This window comes from Mugil cephalus, chromosome 15, assembly GCF_022458985.1.
Source record: "Mugil cephalus isolate CIBA_MC_2020 chromosome 15, CIBA_Mcephalus_1.1, whole genome shotgun sequence".
NCBI lineage: Eukaryota > Metazoa > Chordata > Actinopteri > Mugiliformes > Mugilidae > Mugil > Mugil cephalus.
Window position 1 is genome coordinate 23,791,472 of NC_061784.1, and position 18,743 is coordinate 23,810,214.

The 18,743-nt window shown below is 45.3% G+C and overlaps 1 protein-coding gene across 3 annotated transcripts in view; it reads right to left on the minus strand.

The window, feature by feature from the left end:
* The window catches only part of cpeb4b (cytoplasmic polyadenylation element binding protein 4b), a 28,122-nt gene extending 9,835 nt beyond the window's left edge, over positions 1 to 18,287 (minus strand). The window contains exons 1-5 of one of the 3 annotated variants that reach the window (XM_047606695.1): positions 17,758 to 18,287; positions 15,729 to 16,971; positions 7,075 to 7,165; positions 3,418 to 3,468; positions 811 to 834 (exon numbers count right to left, since the gene is read on the minus strand). In XM_047606695.1, coding sequence (XP_047462651.1) covers positions 811 to 834; positions 3,418 to 3,468; positions 7,075 to 7,165; positions 15,729 to 16,958 — 1,396 coding nt within the window. In that variant the 5' untranslated portion in view covers positions 16,959 to 16,971; positions 17,758 to 18,287. The remainder of the gene's footprint in view (positions 1 to 810; positions 835 to 3,417; positions 3,469 to 7,074; positions 7,166 to 15,728; positions 16,972 to 17,757) is intronic. The other 2 variants (XM_047606696.1, XM_047606697.1) reach the window with 2 other exon arrangements.
* Between the last annotated feature and the right edge of the window lie 456 nt (positions 18,288 to 18,743).

Sequence of the window (18,743 nt, forward strand, 5' to 3'; positions counted from 1 at the left end):
TGCGCCCAAAAGATGTAAATACTGAACAGACCAAGTTATATTCAGTCAAGGCACGAGCGTTCATGGAGGCGGCCATCTTGTTTTCTGACTTCTGAAAGCACCTTTAGTTTAAGTTGCAGGAGAATGCATTGGTTTTTATTCGTGTACCTAATGAATTGACAAGCGTGTGGACTTTTCACTGCTTCAAACAAACAAACAAACAAAGAAACAAACAAAAGAAGAATCATTTCCTTTTAGACGTCTCATGCTCTAAAAACACATTTTCTGTTTATCTGAGCTTTCATGCGCTTGTGATGACAATGAAATGTTGAACATGTGTAAAAGCCACAGAAAAACACACAAGCAGGTAAATGTAAAGTAAATAGATTTAGGATCGAGTGTCGTCGCTGTTTGAACAAGTCGTGTTACGTGTCCTTCTCTTCTACGTCGCTTCGCTCTGAATGAACACATGCAGGTTTTTTCATCCAGACACAAAGCGTATAGCGTGTACAGTTCGACGTAAGCTGCTCGATGAGGACGCGTTATGTAAATCGTGCTCCGCGCCTCATTAACTTTCAGCTAAACTCGCGTCGTCTGAATTAATCCTGCAGCAAAATGAGGAGAAAGCTGAGGGGATGATACGATCACTGCACAGGCGTCTAACAAGGCTCCACACTTAAAACACAATCATGCAGGCAAACATGTCACGTCACTGTGTACAAAAGCAGAACAATCACCCCCCCCCCTCCTCACCCCCCCCTCACCCCCCCTCACCCACTATAACACCAACAACAAGTGGAAATGGATCTGACGTCACCGTCCGTGCTTTACCTCGTCTCCTGCTATAATTCCTGGCTGCATGTGGAATGAGGACAAATCAAAAGGCGAGTTCATAAAACTCAACACAACAAAGCGTTTTGTGTAAGTGCCAGGTGGCTGAGGACAACAGCCCGCGACGCCTTTTTATTCTGCTAATCAGGGAGGAATCGCAATCAGCCGCTCGGTGCCGTCCTCAGAAAACAGCAGGATGAAGCGTGAATGCGTTTTAATGGAGGAGAAATACGTCGTTTGATGGTTTGAGCTTTTACCAACAAACACAAAGTATTACACAACGTGAAAAGCGCAGTAGAACTTCTCCAACCAAGAAGGAAACTTACAAACTAAAAGTTTCATGTCGGATGTGTCAATCAGAATTAGAAAAAAGCTGAAATGTCCCGGGTTCCCTGAAGGCAGCTTAATGTGCAGATTGTGAAGCGCCTGCAGAGGAAACACTGCACAGAAACCGAGCTCAGGGACGAGGACATTTGAATTTAATTCACAGATATGATTAGAGGCTCGACACAAACCCAACGGCTGCACGGCTTAGTTCACCCGTCACTGAAGTAACGCGACGCATCGACCTCTAATTATGTCCCAGAATCACACACAGAGAGAAAAGACAAGAACAAGAACGAGAAACGAACCCAAGAGTCAAAGGCAGCGTCACGTTAAAGGTCAAGTTAAACCGACCTGACGAGTATCGGATCATGTGTCAGGTTGGTTTGTGTTGCACTAAAACAAAGAGAGAAACTAGGGCTCAATAATTTAACCCAGGACGGAAAGAAATATTCTTTAAAAAAATGCATTTTTAATGCAGTTTGTCATAGAAATGTACAACAGTCTGTTAATAGGAGATTAACACAAGATAGGATTTTAATTTATTTAAAATACGAGATATGATCTGTGGACCCATAAACACTCCTAAGGCCAGGAAGGAAGGAAGGAAGGAAGTAAGGAAGTAAGGAAGGAAGGAAGGAAGGAAGGAAGGGATCTGGTTGTCGTCTGTTGCTGACACCAGGACTAAACGCTGCACAGAGCCGACGTGAAAGAATTAAAATAATGTGTCCAGTCACTGTCGGAGCCCAGAGAGGATGAAGAAGAGTCTAGAACACAGGAGCAGGAATCCTGGTCTGAACGAGGGACGAGGGACTCGAACAAGAAGCCAGGAAAGGAGAGAAGGAAGGAGGAGAGCAGAGACAGAGCTACATAAGAATATAATGAATGTGTTTTATAGATATAGATAGAGACAGAGAGGACACAGAGAGAACCTCTATCCACTGGCACCATCTGTCTCTGGGCCTGATGGCAGCTCAGGGTCATGTGACCTCAGGGTCATGTGACCTCACCATGTGACCCGGCTAGCTTTAAAAGGAACTAGCAGCCAAACCGCTAAAACAGACCAGCTACTGGAAACAACAGCTAAACCAACCTGCTCTGGTCCTGGATGTTCACAGGAGTTAATAAAGCTAAAGAAAAACCTGCTCACGTCCGTTATTTACCACCGACTCCAGCAGCTGTTCTTCACCGTGAGCTTTCTGCTTTCTGCAGTCAGAGGGAACAATGTCCTCAAAATGCAAAAAAACAAGAAACGGGAGCAAAACATTCTGGATTTATTAAAACTGAAACAGGCTGTTCATTCATCAGCTGATCAGACGTTTAAGAGCTGGTTACGGTTAAAGAACGGTGGAGCTTTCATTTCTGTTTTTTTTTTTAGCTTTGGTCTTAAATTTTTGATCAGCTGATGAATGAACCGTCTATTCTGAACCTCCTTCATCCTCCTCCTCTTCCTCCTCCTTCTCGTTAAAGGCTCAACTGGGTTAGTTGATAGAAAAATCTCCTAAACTACGTCTTCTTCACGACGTAGAGACTGACGTTAAACAAAGACGGAGGAGACGTCCTCATTTAAAAAGCAGATTTTTTATTTTGGTGTTTAAATGTTCTGTTTGCTTCATGTCCTGTTTAAGTAAAAGACCGAGTACGAGGGTATGTTTTTTAAGCATTCAAGGGAAAGATGTTAAAAAATAAAGTTAAACAAAGGGAACAAACATTAATGAACGTATTTAAAAGCCAAAGAGTGAGAGTGTGAGAGCATCTGTTGAACCCTTTTATCACCACAGACCGTTTCCTACCTCATCCCTTCTGTCCGTCCGTCCACTTATTTCCTGGCATCAAAAAGCACCACACTTTGTCTCTCTTTCATTCGGGAACAAAGGCGTATGAAAGGTCAAAATGAAAGGGAAGGACGCCACAGAAGTTACAAAACTACATGAAAGGTTGCAACCGAGCGGCAACGGCCACAGAGCCAGAAACAACTGGAAGCTCAGCGCGAAGACAAACAGTCGCTGGTCGAAAACTAACTGGCAGCTGAGGAAGTAAAAAATGTTTCATGTTTTACAAACCGACAAAAGACAAATGAACCCAAACTTCATTCTAGTTTCGGTTCCATCGGCCGAACGTTAACTGGTTATTTAGACGTTTTATCAAACTGCGTTTTAAGGAAAAATCCCAAAATAACAATATGTGATGAGGCTGGTTTTAGTTGTGAGTTTGTCCTGCTGAGGGACACTGGGGGACACTGGGGGACACTGGGGGACACTGTGTGTGGGGAAGCATACGTACCGTTGAGGGGGAGAGGGTTGTCCCCTCCTGGGTGAGGGAACCCGAGACGACCTACACAGGGAGACACAGAGGAGACACGTTTACGCTGTTTCATGTCCTGAAACTTTCTGACGGTGTAAATATGAAACGAGTCATTTAGACGAGGTGGTTCTGATTATTAAGTCGTAGAAGTTGATTTACGCCTCATATTACCTTTAGATTTACTAACACGTTTTATCCTCAGGGTCAATTTAAACCTCCCCAGATTATTCGCCAGGTAATTTATTTGTTTGTTAAATAGCTCTTTAAATATCTCACCACACATCCACAATAACCGTTACACAACTATGGAAACATGCAAATCACCATGAATGTTACGGCATAAAATCTCACTGATTGACCTTAAATCCAATATTTCTTTCTTTCTTTCTTTATTGAAACGCAGCAGTTTAATGTCTCATTCTGCTCTGAAATAAAAGCACAGACCAAATAAACAAAGTCAAGTTTAAAAATAACACGGAATCAATATCTAACCCAGAATCTATTCTAAACTTTGGACTCGTTCCAGTGACCAACCAACCATCTTTATCTGATTAAAACATGTGCACACAAACACAAACATCTTTCTGTCTGAAATGGAAATCAAATCTTTTCCAGAGGGTTCTTTACTTTCACTCTTCGTGTCCGGTTCATGACAAACCAGCTTCGTAAGGGGGTTAAAGTCTAGAGACCGGGTCCTGGTCCTGGTCCTGCCCGTGGTTTTTATCCTGAGGTGGTTCTGGTGGAGTTTCCTCCCTCCTTCTCTCTCTGAGCTTAATGTCATTTACTTTTCACAATGACCCACATTGCGTCCGCACAGCGAAACACACCCGCACACACCAGCGTGTTGTGATGCCAAACAAGCCCCGGAGTTATGCGAGGCCCCGCCGGCTGCAGAGGGATAACCACATGAAAGAGCTGAAATAGTGCGGCCATTGTTGCGCCGGCGCGGTGCCGCCTTGTGATTGGTTTTCATTCCCGACGCTTCGGTCACATGGTCACACGTCTGGTGGCCCCCCCCCTCATACCTCGCCCCTACTACAGACTTTTTACACATCCGCAATCTCGGTTTTTACAAGGCTTTTAAAAAACGTAAGGTCAGTTTAATCAAAAATAAAATCTGGACCAGATTACACAGACGAGCTCTCGATCCTCCGGGCTACGCTCACACATTTATCTCCCTCTGTAATTTAGCTGAGTAATACGTGTGCCGATAGCTGCGCCGCCCCCAAAAAATCAAAACCCATCCGAGCAACAACTTGTCGTATTGGATTTTAAAAAGCATTTAATGGTCTCTGAGGAGCGAATGTGCAGGCATGCAGCTCACCATAGGCATGTGTGAGTGTGTTGTGGCCGAACAGAGGGATTCATTCTGTCAGTCAGAACAATGCTGGAAGCCATTCAAAGCCACTTCTGCTGCAGACATTTTCGTCTCGCCCCCCTTCGTTCCCCGGCTTCACTGCTTTCTTTCGCTTTGTTCCAATACGTTCACCCAGAACGAGGAGGAGATGTTGTTGCTCCTCTCGCGTCGCGTACGTTAAATGTGCAGTTGCGTGTTTATTATGTCGGGAAACGGGGTTTGGGGCCTGGAGAGGAGTCAGCGCTCAGTCAACGGAGGATGTGCTGTGATTATGTTTTTTAACTTTGCTGTGAGGGGGAAAAAGACAAGAAGTAGCTGAAGTCACGGCACAGCATGACAAGCCCGGGCAATAATTATTAAAACGTATAAATAGGATGAGATTTTAGAGCAGGCGGACGAGATAAGGAGCGAGGAGTGAGCTACTCGATAAGAACAGATCGAGAATGAAAAGCAGGTCAGATGAGAGGATTGGGAGGAAAGATTAACATGTTGTGCAGCATTATTGCTGGACCCAGAATAGAAGAGCTGCAGAGGTAGAAGACAAATATTTTTCCTTGAAGATTTGCTTTGGGGCTGTTATTACATGAAGCTGGTGTCAAAAATGTCTTTTAGCTGCAAGTAATTTCATCATATTTTCACAAAAGCCCTGTGTGGTTTGGTTCCTAATGAAGCAAAAGCTTAAGGGGTTTTCAATTTAGATGAAAAAGTGCTGCTGGTGCCAAGCGGTTGGAACGGCCGTAGGAATCCGTGCCAGCGTGGCTGGAGCTAAAATAGCGAAAGGCGGCTAATGAGGACGGCTTCCAGTCCTCGTCTCTGAACACTGAGGGACGATTCACCGCGGCCTGACAGCAGGACGTTAGGTCACAGCTGGATGTGGCTGAGCCTCTGGAATAAGCCCGAGGTGATTGTGAAGTGTCTTCGGGTCAGATCGTGTCCGTTTTTCTGTGGTATTATTCATTTTATAGATGTGCGGTTGAACAGATGATTTATTTACAGGCGAGGACGAGTGGTGGCATCGAGGAACGACACTTTGTCACTTCGGTTTGAGATTATTTATCCTGCAGCTCCGACATCCGAGTTAATGGATTTCATTTAATTGATAAAAGTAAAGAACATGTAGTTGTTGGTGGATTGAGCCTTGGGATCTATCTGGACTACAAACAATATGGTGGATGGCAGAGGACTCATGATACGATACATTACTGCGATATATTGCAATATTCTACATAGTTCACTGAGAAATTATAAGTGCAGCTTAAAGTACAAGCTGTTTATATGTAAATCAGATGACAGTGATAATTAATTGAGTCAAAAAACAATGTTTATCCAAATGATCCATTTCCAAAAGCAATATATTGTCATATGGATGGAGAACTGGCTTTAAACCCTGCGCTGAGGCCAATAACCAGGACTGGAAACAGTCTTTTCTGTCATCCAGTTGATCTCTGCTACTATCTGCTGTGAGTTGGACCCTTTAAAACAATAAAAAACGCTGGCAAACCAGGCTCCAGTCCTCATTTCTGGGTGATCACTGACCAATAACTGGTTACGACTGGTAATTAATAACCAAAAATGGATTATTCTCCTATTCCAGCTACAGGTGTGAGCTCCTACTTGTGGAGGGTTTTTTATACGAAGCAGCAGCTATAACTTCACTGAGCTCTTTGGACAGAAATAAAATCGTGCACCAGTGTTTATTAGAAACTAACGATGGCCGACGACTTCATTTTAAATCCGACGTTAAACACAAAGGCTAAACCGACTTCGTTCTCTCTGCATCGCCTTCGCAAAACTCACGAGAAACTGAGGTCGCACTCATCGCACCGCGCTCACTCACACCTAAACGATCTCTATAAAAACCTTGTTCGTGGTATTTTTTTTTTAATTCAGTGGGAAGGAGCGAGAAATAGACGTGAGCTAACAGCTTAGCAGACTGACCTTTTCTCATTGTTGATTATAACACACGGAGAAGACATAGCTTCTAGATGTCAGGTCTGTGGAGGAAGTGGAACTTCTCGGCTAAAAACTGAGGCGTTAAGTTGTGAATAAGTGTTTGTGCGCCGCGCTTAGCGTTTGTTTGTTTTTTTTTATTTCGCTGCACTTCGTACGAAAATGAAGGTAATTACTAAATGCCAGCATCATTTATATACACACTGCATGTGGCCTTAAAACACTGTTCCAACTCATAGGGCTTCAGATTTATTTGCAGGCATTTAAAAATGTTTGAAACATCCTCCTGAAGCTGAAGCTCGTCTCCTGAACGTTTCATGGGCTCTTACCTTTCAGGGTGTCCTGCTCGGCCCTCATGATGTCAATCAGGGAGCTCTCCAGAGTGTTCATGTTGAAGCTGTCGAACGACCTGGTGCGTTCCTAAAGACGAGATAGGACAAAAAAACTTTACCTCAAATGAGTTCATGAGCATGATCTCTAAATAAGAAAAATAACTGAAGCACTCAAATACAAAGACATTTAGTGCAAACGAACAATGTAACATAGGACAAAACATGCCCCCATTAATTAATCATACAACAACAATCCAGCTTTTTTTTTCCAGGAGCTCAACAGCGCCCCCCCTACCATCAACGTATCACAATGGTATTCTCTGGTCAGGAGTGGTACTGCACCAAATTGGCCTCACATTGTGCAGCCAGGTATTAGACCAACACAAGGACTTCTGTAGGACACTTCTCTGTTTTCTTTTCTTTGTTTTGGTGAGATCTTGTATATAACCCTCTTTTTTGTGCACTTTAACTGCTCTGTTCTTTGTAAAGTTAACTAAATATGTAGTGATTCAACGAGGAGTCGAGCAGAAGGTCGGAGAATTCCTTGGCCGACGGTTTTTGTGGCTTCGTCACCCAAAAAAAAACAAGAGCATCCTTTGCATACCGGCCACGCTGGATGTGTTTGTGTGCACGCACACATGCGCACGCAGACACACAAACACACAAACACACTCCAAGTGCTAAGCTGATAAGGTTTCAGTCTCGACTCCACCTCAGACAGATAAAATATGCGGCCTATGACAACAACTCGTCAACAAACCTCTGGTTTCCCTCTGCCCACAACGACCGACGCTGAGCTAAGAAATACACGTATTTATTCTTTCCATTCGTCTCATCCTCACTGCAGTTCCTCATCTCATTCCTTCCTTCCACATTTTTTTCTGTCTCCAAATGAGTGCTACCTTAAAAGCAGAAATACATTTAAAAAGGTTCAAACTCCTCGTGAGTGCGTCAGAGATTTCACACGCGGCAGAACCACCAACTCTTCAAGTTGTATGACTAAAAACATGAAGTCTATTTTCTCCTGAATGTCTAGTCATGACTGAAATAAACTTTTTTCCTACTTCATGCATCATACACGCTACTGTATGAAGGAACGGGGGATTGTTTCAAAGTACAGCAACGAAAACACACCATCAAAATGATGCAAGATTATTAAGATTCCCCAATGAAAGGGGAAGGAGAGGTTGAATTAAAATACAAATACATGATTCGTGTGAGGACGTTTAAAGACCAGGCTTTAAGTTTTAAAAGAGAAAGCAACAACATTTTTCTTGCTTCTAAAATCAATCTGGTGCTTAGTTTTTGGGGAAATGAGAACAGCAAACGTGTCTTTTTCGTAACTTTGAAAAAGAAAACTAGAAGAGCGGAGTCTGCAAAGCGAGCGGTGCACTCATCCGATCAGGTGTAGCGACGGTTTCTTAAAGTCTGACTGAAACAGAGAACAGCCACGTCTGTCTGTCGTCCTGCATGCGTCTGTCTCTTAAGACAAATAAAAAGTGGACGCACATCATGCAAAAACACATTATTTAAAGGTTGCAGGAAAAGCCAAAAAAAAAACACACAAAAATGCAGTAGTGAAGTGAGTCTGAAACACATCCTGACAACATCAGCCCTGCCCTCAACGTGACTGATAATGGACCAGCCTCGCACAAAAAGAGTTAGAAAAAAAGAGACACGGCAGGAACCTGTATTGTCAGTTACTATTTTTATTCTCTGCACTATAACTATAGCTCTATTCGCACAGGATTAGTTTAACCTGTGACGTCCTGTAGCTCAGATATTATCCCTCTAACGTCTGAGCTCTTTGATACGATTTATCCTGGGGAGGAAACGGCCAACGAGCCTGGACGTATTTAAACCAGATGAACAACATTAATGGTTGATTTAACGGTGTCATCTGGCAGAACGGGTGAACAGCTCAGCAATATCTCCACATTACATCCTTCTCATTCATTATTACACAGGATGAGATGTTACAATCCCTTGTGCCAGCAGCTAACTAGCGTAGCCAACGAGGAGACAGTAGGTAAGAGGTGATGAGACATGCAACTACATGTCAACCAGCACTTCCTCCCTCTGCAAAAACACGAGGCGAAACACATTTAGAAACAACTTCTGTCCAAAGTCCAGAACTCTTAAGAGACAAGAGGCAGAAAAAAGCTGCAGATTAAACAAGAGTCTGGATTAGTTTTATGAGAGGATAAAACTCTGTGTTACGAGACTAACAGTTCAGGTAATTCGTGGTGTAATTTCCACAGATCAGGGACATGGGCCGTCTTCCGTGATTATTCGATAATCATCAGAGGTCCATAGTCCATTAACATTGAGCCAAAAACAATATAAGGCTTCCACATTAACTCTGCTGCATCTAGGTCAAATCCCCTCGACGCGCTGTAGGCGACGTCAGTAAAGAAATGTGAAAAACCCTGAACTCCACCGGGGTCAGATGCTACAGGGTTCAGGAAAAACAGAGCTGAGCCGGGGAAGCGTATGACTAAGAGGTCCACACCGAAAAAACTCAACAGCTACTCGAATGACGTGACCAGCCCAGGATTGTGGTTAGATATCTGGCACAGCCGGCCGGGATAACAGCATTTTTTTCTTTTAACCATGCATTTAGGCTGCTGTGAGTTTCCCACACTGTGTCTAAGAGGCTGAACAGAAATGACATGGTGGAAGGACACACCCAGCTCACGCCCTCTCCCTGCCTCAAAACAAACACCAACACAGGGATACATACGCCAGGATAAGTCTAGTATTTTCTCATATCCGCCTCGGTATCATATGTGGACTCAGGCTTTTGCTTCAGGTAAAATAAACTAAACATATATATCCTAATGTGTGATAAACGCATTCAGACACAGAGAAGCTACTGTTTCTGGGTTTATCTAGTCTGTATGATACCAGCGTCATGTACCACCTTCTTTGCATAGAGCGCTATCACGGCCTAATTCTGTTATATTGTTCCTGGATTACAGGAATTCAGTTTGCGGTTGAAGAGTATGGAGGAGGACCTTAGGCCGGGGCTGGTGCTTTTAAGTTTCTAACCATTAGCCTGGAGACGAGCCTGGACGCTCATTAATCAACAGATTTCTGCATCCATCTCCCTCAACTACTGGCAAAGTGCTTAAAGCCAAACAGACAAGCAACAAGCAGGACTCGCACAATTTATAGGGTGGTCCATGACATGTGTCTCTGCGAAAGGTTTCCCAAAATAGCTCGAGGCTATAGGTGCAAATATAAATAAACAGTTGCAAAAAGGGGAGCAGTTAAAACCTAATGCATGTAAAATATGAGGCACAACCTTTTGTTTAAAATAAATACGCAACAAATCAAAACCTGATTGACGGACTACCAACGACACAATGAGGAAATGGCATTTTTTGATGCATGTAGAGCACAAACCTAACCACAGCCCTCTAACCCTGCAGCCCTCTAACCCTGCAGCCCTCTAACCCTGCAGCCCTCTAACCCTGCAGCCCTCTAACCCTAACCCACGTCATACTGGAGCACACGGTTTGTTTTTGCGAAGATGCCGAGGGAAAAGCTCTTGCGTGCTCCGTGTTGAACTAACCAGCATCACGTCAAATGAATGTCCGATGTCTCTGAGACCCGGGAGCTGCACCGAGCCAGCTTCCTTATTTCACACACTCTAAATTCAACCAAAAACAGCTGCAAAATCGAGCCCGTTCGTCAAAGCGCAAAGACATAAAAAAAAAAAAAAAAGGTCCCATACGTCCCATAGGTGCAACGTCAAACATATTTTCATGTCATGTAGAGCAGCGAGGGGATGATTAAATACAGCAACGCTGTGGGTGAACGCCGCCGACATCAATCACCAGCGTCACCCGCCTGTTAATGAAAAATGGTGGCGGAGTAGGAGGGTGGAGAAAGTAATAGGGTAAAAGCACACGAGAATGCATGGACACCGTGCAATTTTCTTTTTTGTTTTGGTTATTTTTTTCTCGTCACATCCAGAGGGAGGAAACTCGAAGGTGGAAAGAAGAAAGGCGACGATGGGATGGAGGAAGGAAGGAAGGAAGGAAGGAAGGAAGGAAGGAACGAACGAATGAAGGAACAGGGGAAGCAGATTGAGCTTTTGATGCTTGCGATTATCTTTCTTCCTGGTCAAGCATTTCAAAGACCTGCTACAACATTAAACACCCTCAGCTGTCAAAAAACAACCAATTACTCAGTTCAGGCTGAATGACTCGATAGAATGAGTTTGTTTGTATGAAACAAGCAGGAGAACGATTAGACTGAACTGACTCCTGCATTGTTTGCATGGAGCTAGTTAGCAGCTAAACTCTGCTTCGTCTTCTCCCTTTGCCAAGACACACATGTTGAAGACGTAGGCCCAGGGACTAATTAGGGACGACGCACACATGAGCACACGCATAAACACACAAACGCTCGCTCTTCCTGTTTCAGAGCATCTGTGAAGGGCGTGAGAAGGGCACGGAAAGGGCTGGATGAGCATCAGCTCATGTGTTTGCCAGAGCAGCTCGGAGCCAATCACTGCTCTGTGAAAACATTTCTCTTCCCTGAACACGACTGTCGCGAAGGAGCCCGAGATAACAGCCACAACCTTGAAGTGTCATACGTAAGAAAAATCCCCAACAATCGCGATAAACGTGATAAACGCGAGCCGATGACGCAGCCGTGGTTCACCTGTGGCTAACGGCTGAACCAGGTTCCTCGTGAATAATGTGGAAGTGGTTCCTGTATCAGATGGTGGACGTGCAACAAATTTGCCCCATATGCAAAGATAATACCTGAGGATAACAACACAACAAATGTATCCCACCACCTGAGCTACAACCACACACAAGCAGTCACATCCTTCGGTAAATTAGGGTGGAAAGTCCCCCTGTCTCCCTGTCCTGTGGCTAAAGCTGTCCCTGAAAATGTCCAAGGTTTTAGCTTTTTATGAATGAAAAAAGAAAAATGTTGCACGCAGACTACAGTTATTACGGTAGCAGGTCGTGCTGCTATTGACATCAGAGACGTAGCAGTTTAAATATGAATAAATATGTCAAAATAAATGAAAGCGTAACTGTCCCGGTCCCTTAAATCCGTAGTAAGCAGCTTATTTGACTACAACTGGTCAGTATCTGTCAGCTCTCAAGAGAGAATGTAGAGACAGACTGAGTCTAAAACATGGATTGGAATTAGAATATTTTTCTTTATTTTTATTTATCGTTATCGGCCGAATGATAAAAATTTATCGGGATATGTTTTTAGCCCATATCAGCAGCAAAATGCTGCACTGTGCATGAAGTCACACAACTACCACAATGACCAACGGCCTCGACTGTTACACAACAATAACTGCAAGTACGGTAAAAAAAAACAAAAAAAACAAGTAAACGGATGCATGTTTTGTTTTGTGTTTTTTGTAAAAGCAGCACTGAGGAGGAAGTTTATTAATGCACCTTGAGATAATAGCACCATATAAAGCTGCGATATATCAAAGCTACACAAACAGTGAGAGGCGAAGCGTAACCCTGCAGTTACCCAGGTGGCTTCACTGAGACAATATCCTGTCCTGGCTCATTCTCCTTCAGGCCCTGCAAGTCCTGACCTGGTCTCCGGCCAAATCAGCACAAATCTGCACCTGACACAACAGCACGAGTCTCACCTTGAGAGTCACAGGTGATGAATTAGAGATAATAAAAAAATTTTTTAAAAAAAACAGGAGAAAAATGAAGGATTTCCTGATGTTTCAATAGGACAAACATGTGCTCGTAAAGCTAGTTGCTAGCTGAACCGTGCATGAGTCGCTAGCAGCAGTGTCCCTGGACCAGAGCCCATCCTGAATACTAAAGCTGCTCTAATACAGCAGTGCACCCCCACCCCCCCATCCCCACCCCCACCCCCAACCACAACCACCACCACCACCACCACCTCCACCCCCCCTGCTGCAGCAACAGTACTACTCTCAAACCGCATCTTCATCTGATCAGCTCAAAAGAATCACCAGATACGACGGATCTTTGCCATCAAACCTTCGGTGAGACGTTCACCTTGTGCCTGTAAAGTGCTAGTGTCACATCCAAACCAAAAACTGCACAAAGGAGCAAACTGGGTGATGAAATGGAAGTTATTTTATCGACCGGAGACAGACAGAACAATGCCAACGCTAACAAGGGCCCTCATTTGTCATGCAAATGCTAAAATGGAAACTATGATGGAGAAGGCAGAACATGGGAGAGTGTTACAAGAGGTCTTTGTTTGTGCGCTTTAGTTCAGAGTAACACAAACTACAGTATTTCACATTGGCCAACCTGAGGGGGGGGGGGGGCGGCTCCAGGCATCGTGTGTGATCAGTCATCTGATCTGAGAGAGGCCATTTTGAGAGTTTTTTTTTAAAAAAAGACAGAGTAAGATGCTATTTGTGTGATATTTTAGTGAGAGTGATTTTTCAGCAGAGGTGATAAAATGGGAGCGGCGTGAAAAAAAGGAAAATGGCCGAAGCAAAACTGGTCGGACGGACGCGGCGATTTTATCACGTCACGTGTTCGTTTTAAGCTCGGACGCTGAAAGTCGGACAAACCAAATGCTGGAGAGGATGCGTCTGAGAAATGAACCTGACACTCGGTCGACTGTGAAACCTGTGGTTTCTACAGAGACGGGTTTCAACGCTGCAACATGATCTGCACCGATCTGGCATTACATTATGACCACCTTCCTACTCATATAGTGTGGTGACTGGTCAGAGAGTGGACGGTGGATGCATGATGCGTTTTGGGATCTAGTGAATTTGGAAGCCAGGTTCTTTATGTTTGTTTTGGCTTCATTGCTCTGGTCTGGTCTGGTCTGGTCTGGTCTGGTCTAGGTGGGGGCTACATGTCTAAATAACATCAACACCAATGAATAAATGCCAGATCCAAAAGCTTTACCAGCAGAACATGCAACTGTCAAAACATGGTGAGTTTAATTTACTACTTTCACCAGTCGGCTTTTAAAAATAAACCAGAGTTTTCAAAAAACATCAAATCTTGTTTTCTTGCAGTTGCAAAGCCAACGTGAGACTTAACCCACAAAGAAAGGCTGAAACTAACCTAAATATGGTTGTATGTCTGTGCATTATGTACTGAGTAATTTGTAATTCATCTTCATATTTTGTTCTGATCTCAACCTATAGAGTCAGTTCCTCACACAACCATAACCCTCTAACTGCCACTGAATATCAAGAGGATAAATCTGATTCAGCATATATATATTTATATATCCAGCTAACTACAGTAACTCTGACTCTTAAAATGGACGCACAGGTTCGGTGGCATTCGTCACATTCACTATTTACCGGTTTACCTGCATCGGATCCTCGGCCAAAGCTAAACGTATTCAGAGTGACACCCTAATGATCCGGATCAGGTCAGACGTGAACCCAACCTGCTGCAGATATACAGGAAACACGTAGTTTCTCCTGCTCAGCTACTTATTCAGCATAAAATGGTCAAGACAAGCCGAGGCTCGTCAGCGTCAATGTCTTCACAGTTTTGCATGTGGAGCAGTGTGAGTCACTAATTGTCAATAGAGATGATGATGCACTTGGAAAGGTCATTGATTTTAATTTTCAAATTAGGTTTTATTTCTTCGGAAACGTGTAATTCGTTGGGAGAGACACTGTCGGGTGAAACCAACCTCCTTGGAAATGAAGAAGGCCACTGCTAAAAAAACCTCTCAGGCCATTTAGTGACGCTGTTGGGTTATTGGGTTATTGGCAAACAGCTGGAACAAAGGCATTCGAGCAAATCTGTTCCATTTTCGTAGGAACGGATGGAAAGTACCGAGTAGATAAGGATGATCCACAGTTAATTAGTCCGAGCTAGTTCATGGAGGAACATTGTCCAGAGATGTACGGTGCTTAAGGAACCCAACCTCCCCCCTCTTCACCCCCGTCTCCCTGTAACGAGCGACTCAATCAATCACGAGCTGGATCAATAAAATTAATTCCCCTCTCAATGCTCACGGTTCCTTTCCTTTCGTCCTGAATGTGACAGTTATTCTAGTGTCACCGTTATCAGCTCCTGGTTATCAGAACCATACGAACAGGCTGCTATTGTCTGTCAATGACTGTCTCGACATTAATAAAACGCTATGTGAAAGGAGGAGTAAAAGCACAGACTTATTACCTTTCTGGTTCGTTTCTGACTGGAAACAAATAAATCTGCATTTAAATGTTTCAGCCTCCGTTGTCAATTGCTGCGATTGTTCTCCCGCTAACCTTCCTCGTGTCTAACCTCCATCTCCCATTTCCATTTCACCCCATCTTCTTCTCTCCTCTCCCTCCCTCCCTCCCTCCCCCACTCCCCCACTCCCCCCTTCCAACCACCCAACTCATATACGTGGCACACACACACTGCTGCAGCGACAGAGCCACATTAGTCATCATAAGGGACATACAGCTGCGGAAGTGGAGTCCAATGACAGATTGGACGGAGTAACAAATGCATCGTGCATGTCCTCCACCCCCCCTCCCTCCTCTACATGTCTATAAATAGCAGCTATACCGCACGCTACAATAATATTAATAGCTAAACATAAATGACACGTTTGTGTCTAATAACTGAGATGACGAGCGTCTGAAAAATATTCACACGATATTAACCATCCGATGAAACCGTCGCAGGACGACCAACCTGAAACGGGAAGATGTTGTCGCTGCGTCCGACGCCGTCGTCCATCCAGGACTTGGGGTTGAAGCCCGCGGGGCTGTTTCGCGGGTACTTCTGCGACGCCACGTGGTTGTTGGGGAAGGTCTTCTTCAGCGGGGAGATGGAGTTGATGGGGGTCATGCCGCCGTTGAGCCCGCGGCGATAATCTCTGCCTTGCGATCCTCCCCAGCCGCCGCCGCCGCCTCCGCCGCCGCCGCCGCTGCCGTAGCCTCCTCCGGGGCTCCAGGAGGTGGAGGAGCCGGGGGATGGAGAGGGGCTCTGGTAGCTGGCCGGGCCCCAGGGGGACGGGGGCTTGTTCAGGCTGTTGGACAAATGCGGCAACTGGCTGAACGCCGGATTCCTGTGTGTGAAGGGCGGCGGAGGGTGGGGGGAGGCCGGGGAGCGTCGGTGCTGCTGGTGCTGGCTGTGCGGGTGCTGGAAGTGGGGGTGCGGCGGCGGAGCCGGGTGGTGCTGGGACAAGGCCGCCGCCGGTCCGATCTGGGGGGAGAAGTTGCCGCCGAATCCCGGGCTGACGTGGTGCGAGAAGTTCTGGAACAGCAGAGGCCCGTTGTTGGCGGACGCCGGGTTGAAGAAGCTGACGTCCTCGTTGATGATTGTTGACGGCGCCGGGGGGATGGCGGCCGACCAGTTGTTGAAGCCGGTGAGCGACGACGAGGTCGTGCTGGACTGCACCGGGCCGGTGCCCCCGAGGCCGGATGTCTCCTGGTAATCGAAGCCCGTCAGGACGGGCGACTCGAGGCGGAGCTGCTTCTCCTTCCCGTTGCCGCCCTCGGACGTGCCGTTCTCCGTCTTGGCCTCCTCCGACCGGGCTTTCTCCAGCTCCGAAATCATCCCTCCGCTTCCAGCCTCCTGGTGGCTCCCGGGAGACAACTGCTGCTGTTTTTCTTGCGTTTCTTGCATTTCCTGTTGTTGCTGCTGCTGCTGCTGCTGCTGCTGCTGCGCTTTGGGCTTCTCTGGGCCCCCCAGGATTTCGTCTTGCACGCCGCCGTGGGCGGCGGAGGCCGGGAAGAGCCAGGGGGAGCCTCCTGTGGTGCCATTCCCCGCGGCTGTGGTGCTGTTTATGAAAGCGGCGGGGCTCTGCGACACATTTTGGTGGTGGTGAGGGGGCTGCAGATGCGGGTGGATTCGGACCGGGAATGCAGACTTGTTGCCAGTGTTGTTTTGAACTAGGACTCCAAACCCGTAATCCCCCATTTGATAGTTGGTCCTATTGAGAGAAGAGCACACAGGATGGCACCGAGTTAGGAGTCAGCCGCTCTCATTCCCCCATAGATGAAGGGATTTAGAATACAAAAAAATAAAAAAATAGGTGGTGAACACAGTTGCATTAAGAGGTTTCCCTGCTGCCTGCACATATAATAATTAATCTCTACCACCACTAAAAGAACCCATTCGTGCACTGAACAGCCTGGCCCTGTTACTCTAACCCTTAACCAGTTAACATTACATCTTTGACTAATTATAACCCCGTGACGTTGCCAGCTTTCAGGTCCACAGCTGAGTCCGTCCGGCCACATATTCTGCATTTTGACACGTTTTACCAACGCGAACCCACGGATACACGGTTAATTTAGCCGGCACACGCGAACAGACACCGATATCAATCAGAAAACATTAACGAACTGTCAAAAAAAAAAATAACGATAAACCGTCGTAACGTTCAAGGAATGAAAAAAAAAAAAAAAAAAAAAAAAAAAAAACTCGACCTTGTTTGACAGCTGTCAGCTTTCCACAGAGTCCAGCCCGAAAATTACCCCGTTTTTCACCAACATTTAACGATTATTACAACGAATTATTATCCTTACGTGTAAATCGCGGTAGAAATCGCCGTTTAAGTGTCGAGCCGTTTAAAATTTACACGACTTTTACCATCCGTTGCTAGCGTTAGCCACCTAGCTGCTAGCGCTAGCACGGACGCTAAGGTAGCTGGCTAGCTGGAAAAAAGGCTGGATTCAGTGCGAACGGAAATTCGAAAAATAATAGGAATCGTCACCTTCTTATCACCACCTTCGACCTCGACGATGTGTCTTTATTTTTTTATATTTCGTCGAGATCTTTCCTCCGGGCTGAGAGCGAAGTGGTGTCCTTGAAACAATGAGTAGGGTTCGGCAAAGCTTCTTCTTCTTCTTCTTCTTTTTTTTTTTGAGGCGATTTAATAGCTGACTCGTACAGTGCAGTCGGTCAGCTCTCTTTTTTCTCTTCTCCCTTCTCCTGACGTGTCCTGCCTGCTCAATGACACAGCTCTCTATCTCCTTCTAACCTGGACTTGTGTATCATCTATGAGCTAACGTGGCTAATGTGTAAGATATATGTGTATTATATATATATATTTATATATATGTATATTTTTTTTTCAGCCGCGGTTCTGTCCCCAAAGCCTTATTGGATCGGTTTCATTGTTCGCGAGGATTTCGGTGTCTTTTTCCTGCCTTTTTTCCTCCTCAGCCAGCCGATCCCTGTGCGCTTCTTGGCTGCCCCCTCTCTCCTGGAACCGACCGTGGCCGAATGACAGCGAGAGATCAGCCGAGACACACTTCCGCTTCAGGCCCCGCCCACGGCGTGGTGGCCACGCCCCCCGCAGAGCCACACCTCGGTTCGTGATTGGCTGAGCCACCGGCAACCTCTCCCCGTGTTATTCCTCACCATAGCGATGGGAGTCTCGGCTCTTTTTGAGAGTCGACTCCTTTACCACGGCTCCAAAAAAGAGGAGTCGACTCTTACAACTTTTTATTTAATATCGTTATCGTTATAGTATTTTTTTTAGTTATTTTAGTTATTCAATCACAAAAGCAATCTTTTAATTCGTTCAATTTGACCAATGTGTATCATTACATAAGTCAATCTTTGCACTACATCGCAGTTTGTTTTTTCATGTATTTAAAATGTATTCCAATTGTAATTTCCCATGTCATTATTGTAACTGAGCCTTTCCATCAGTCTTATATCATTGTTGCCTCTGTGTGATCATAATTGTCCCCT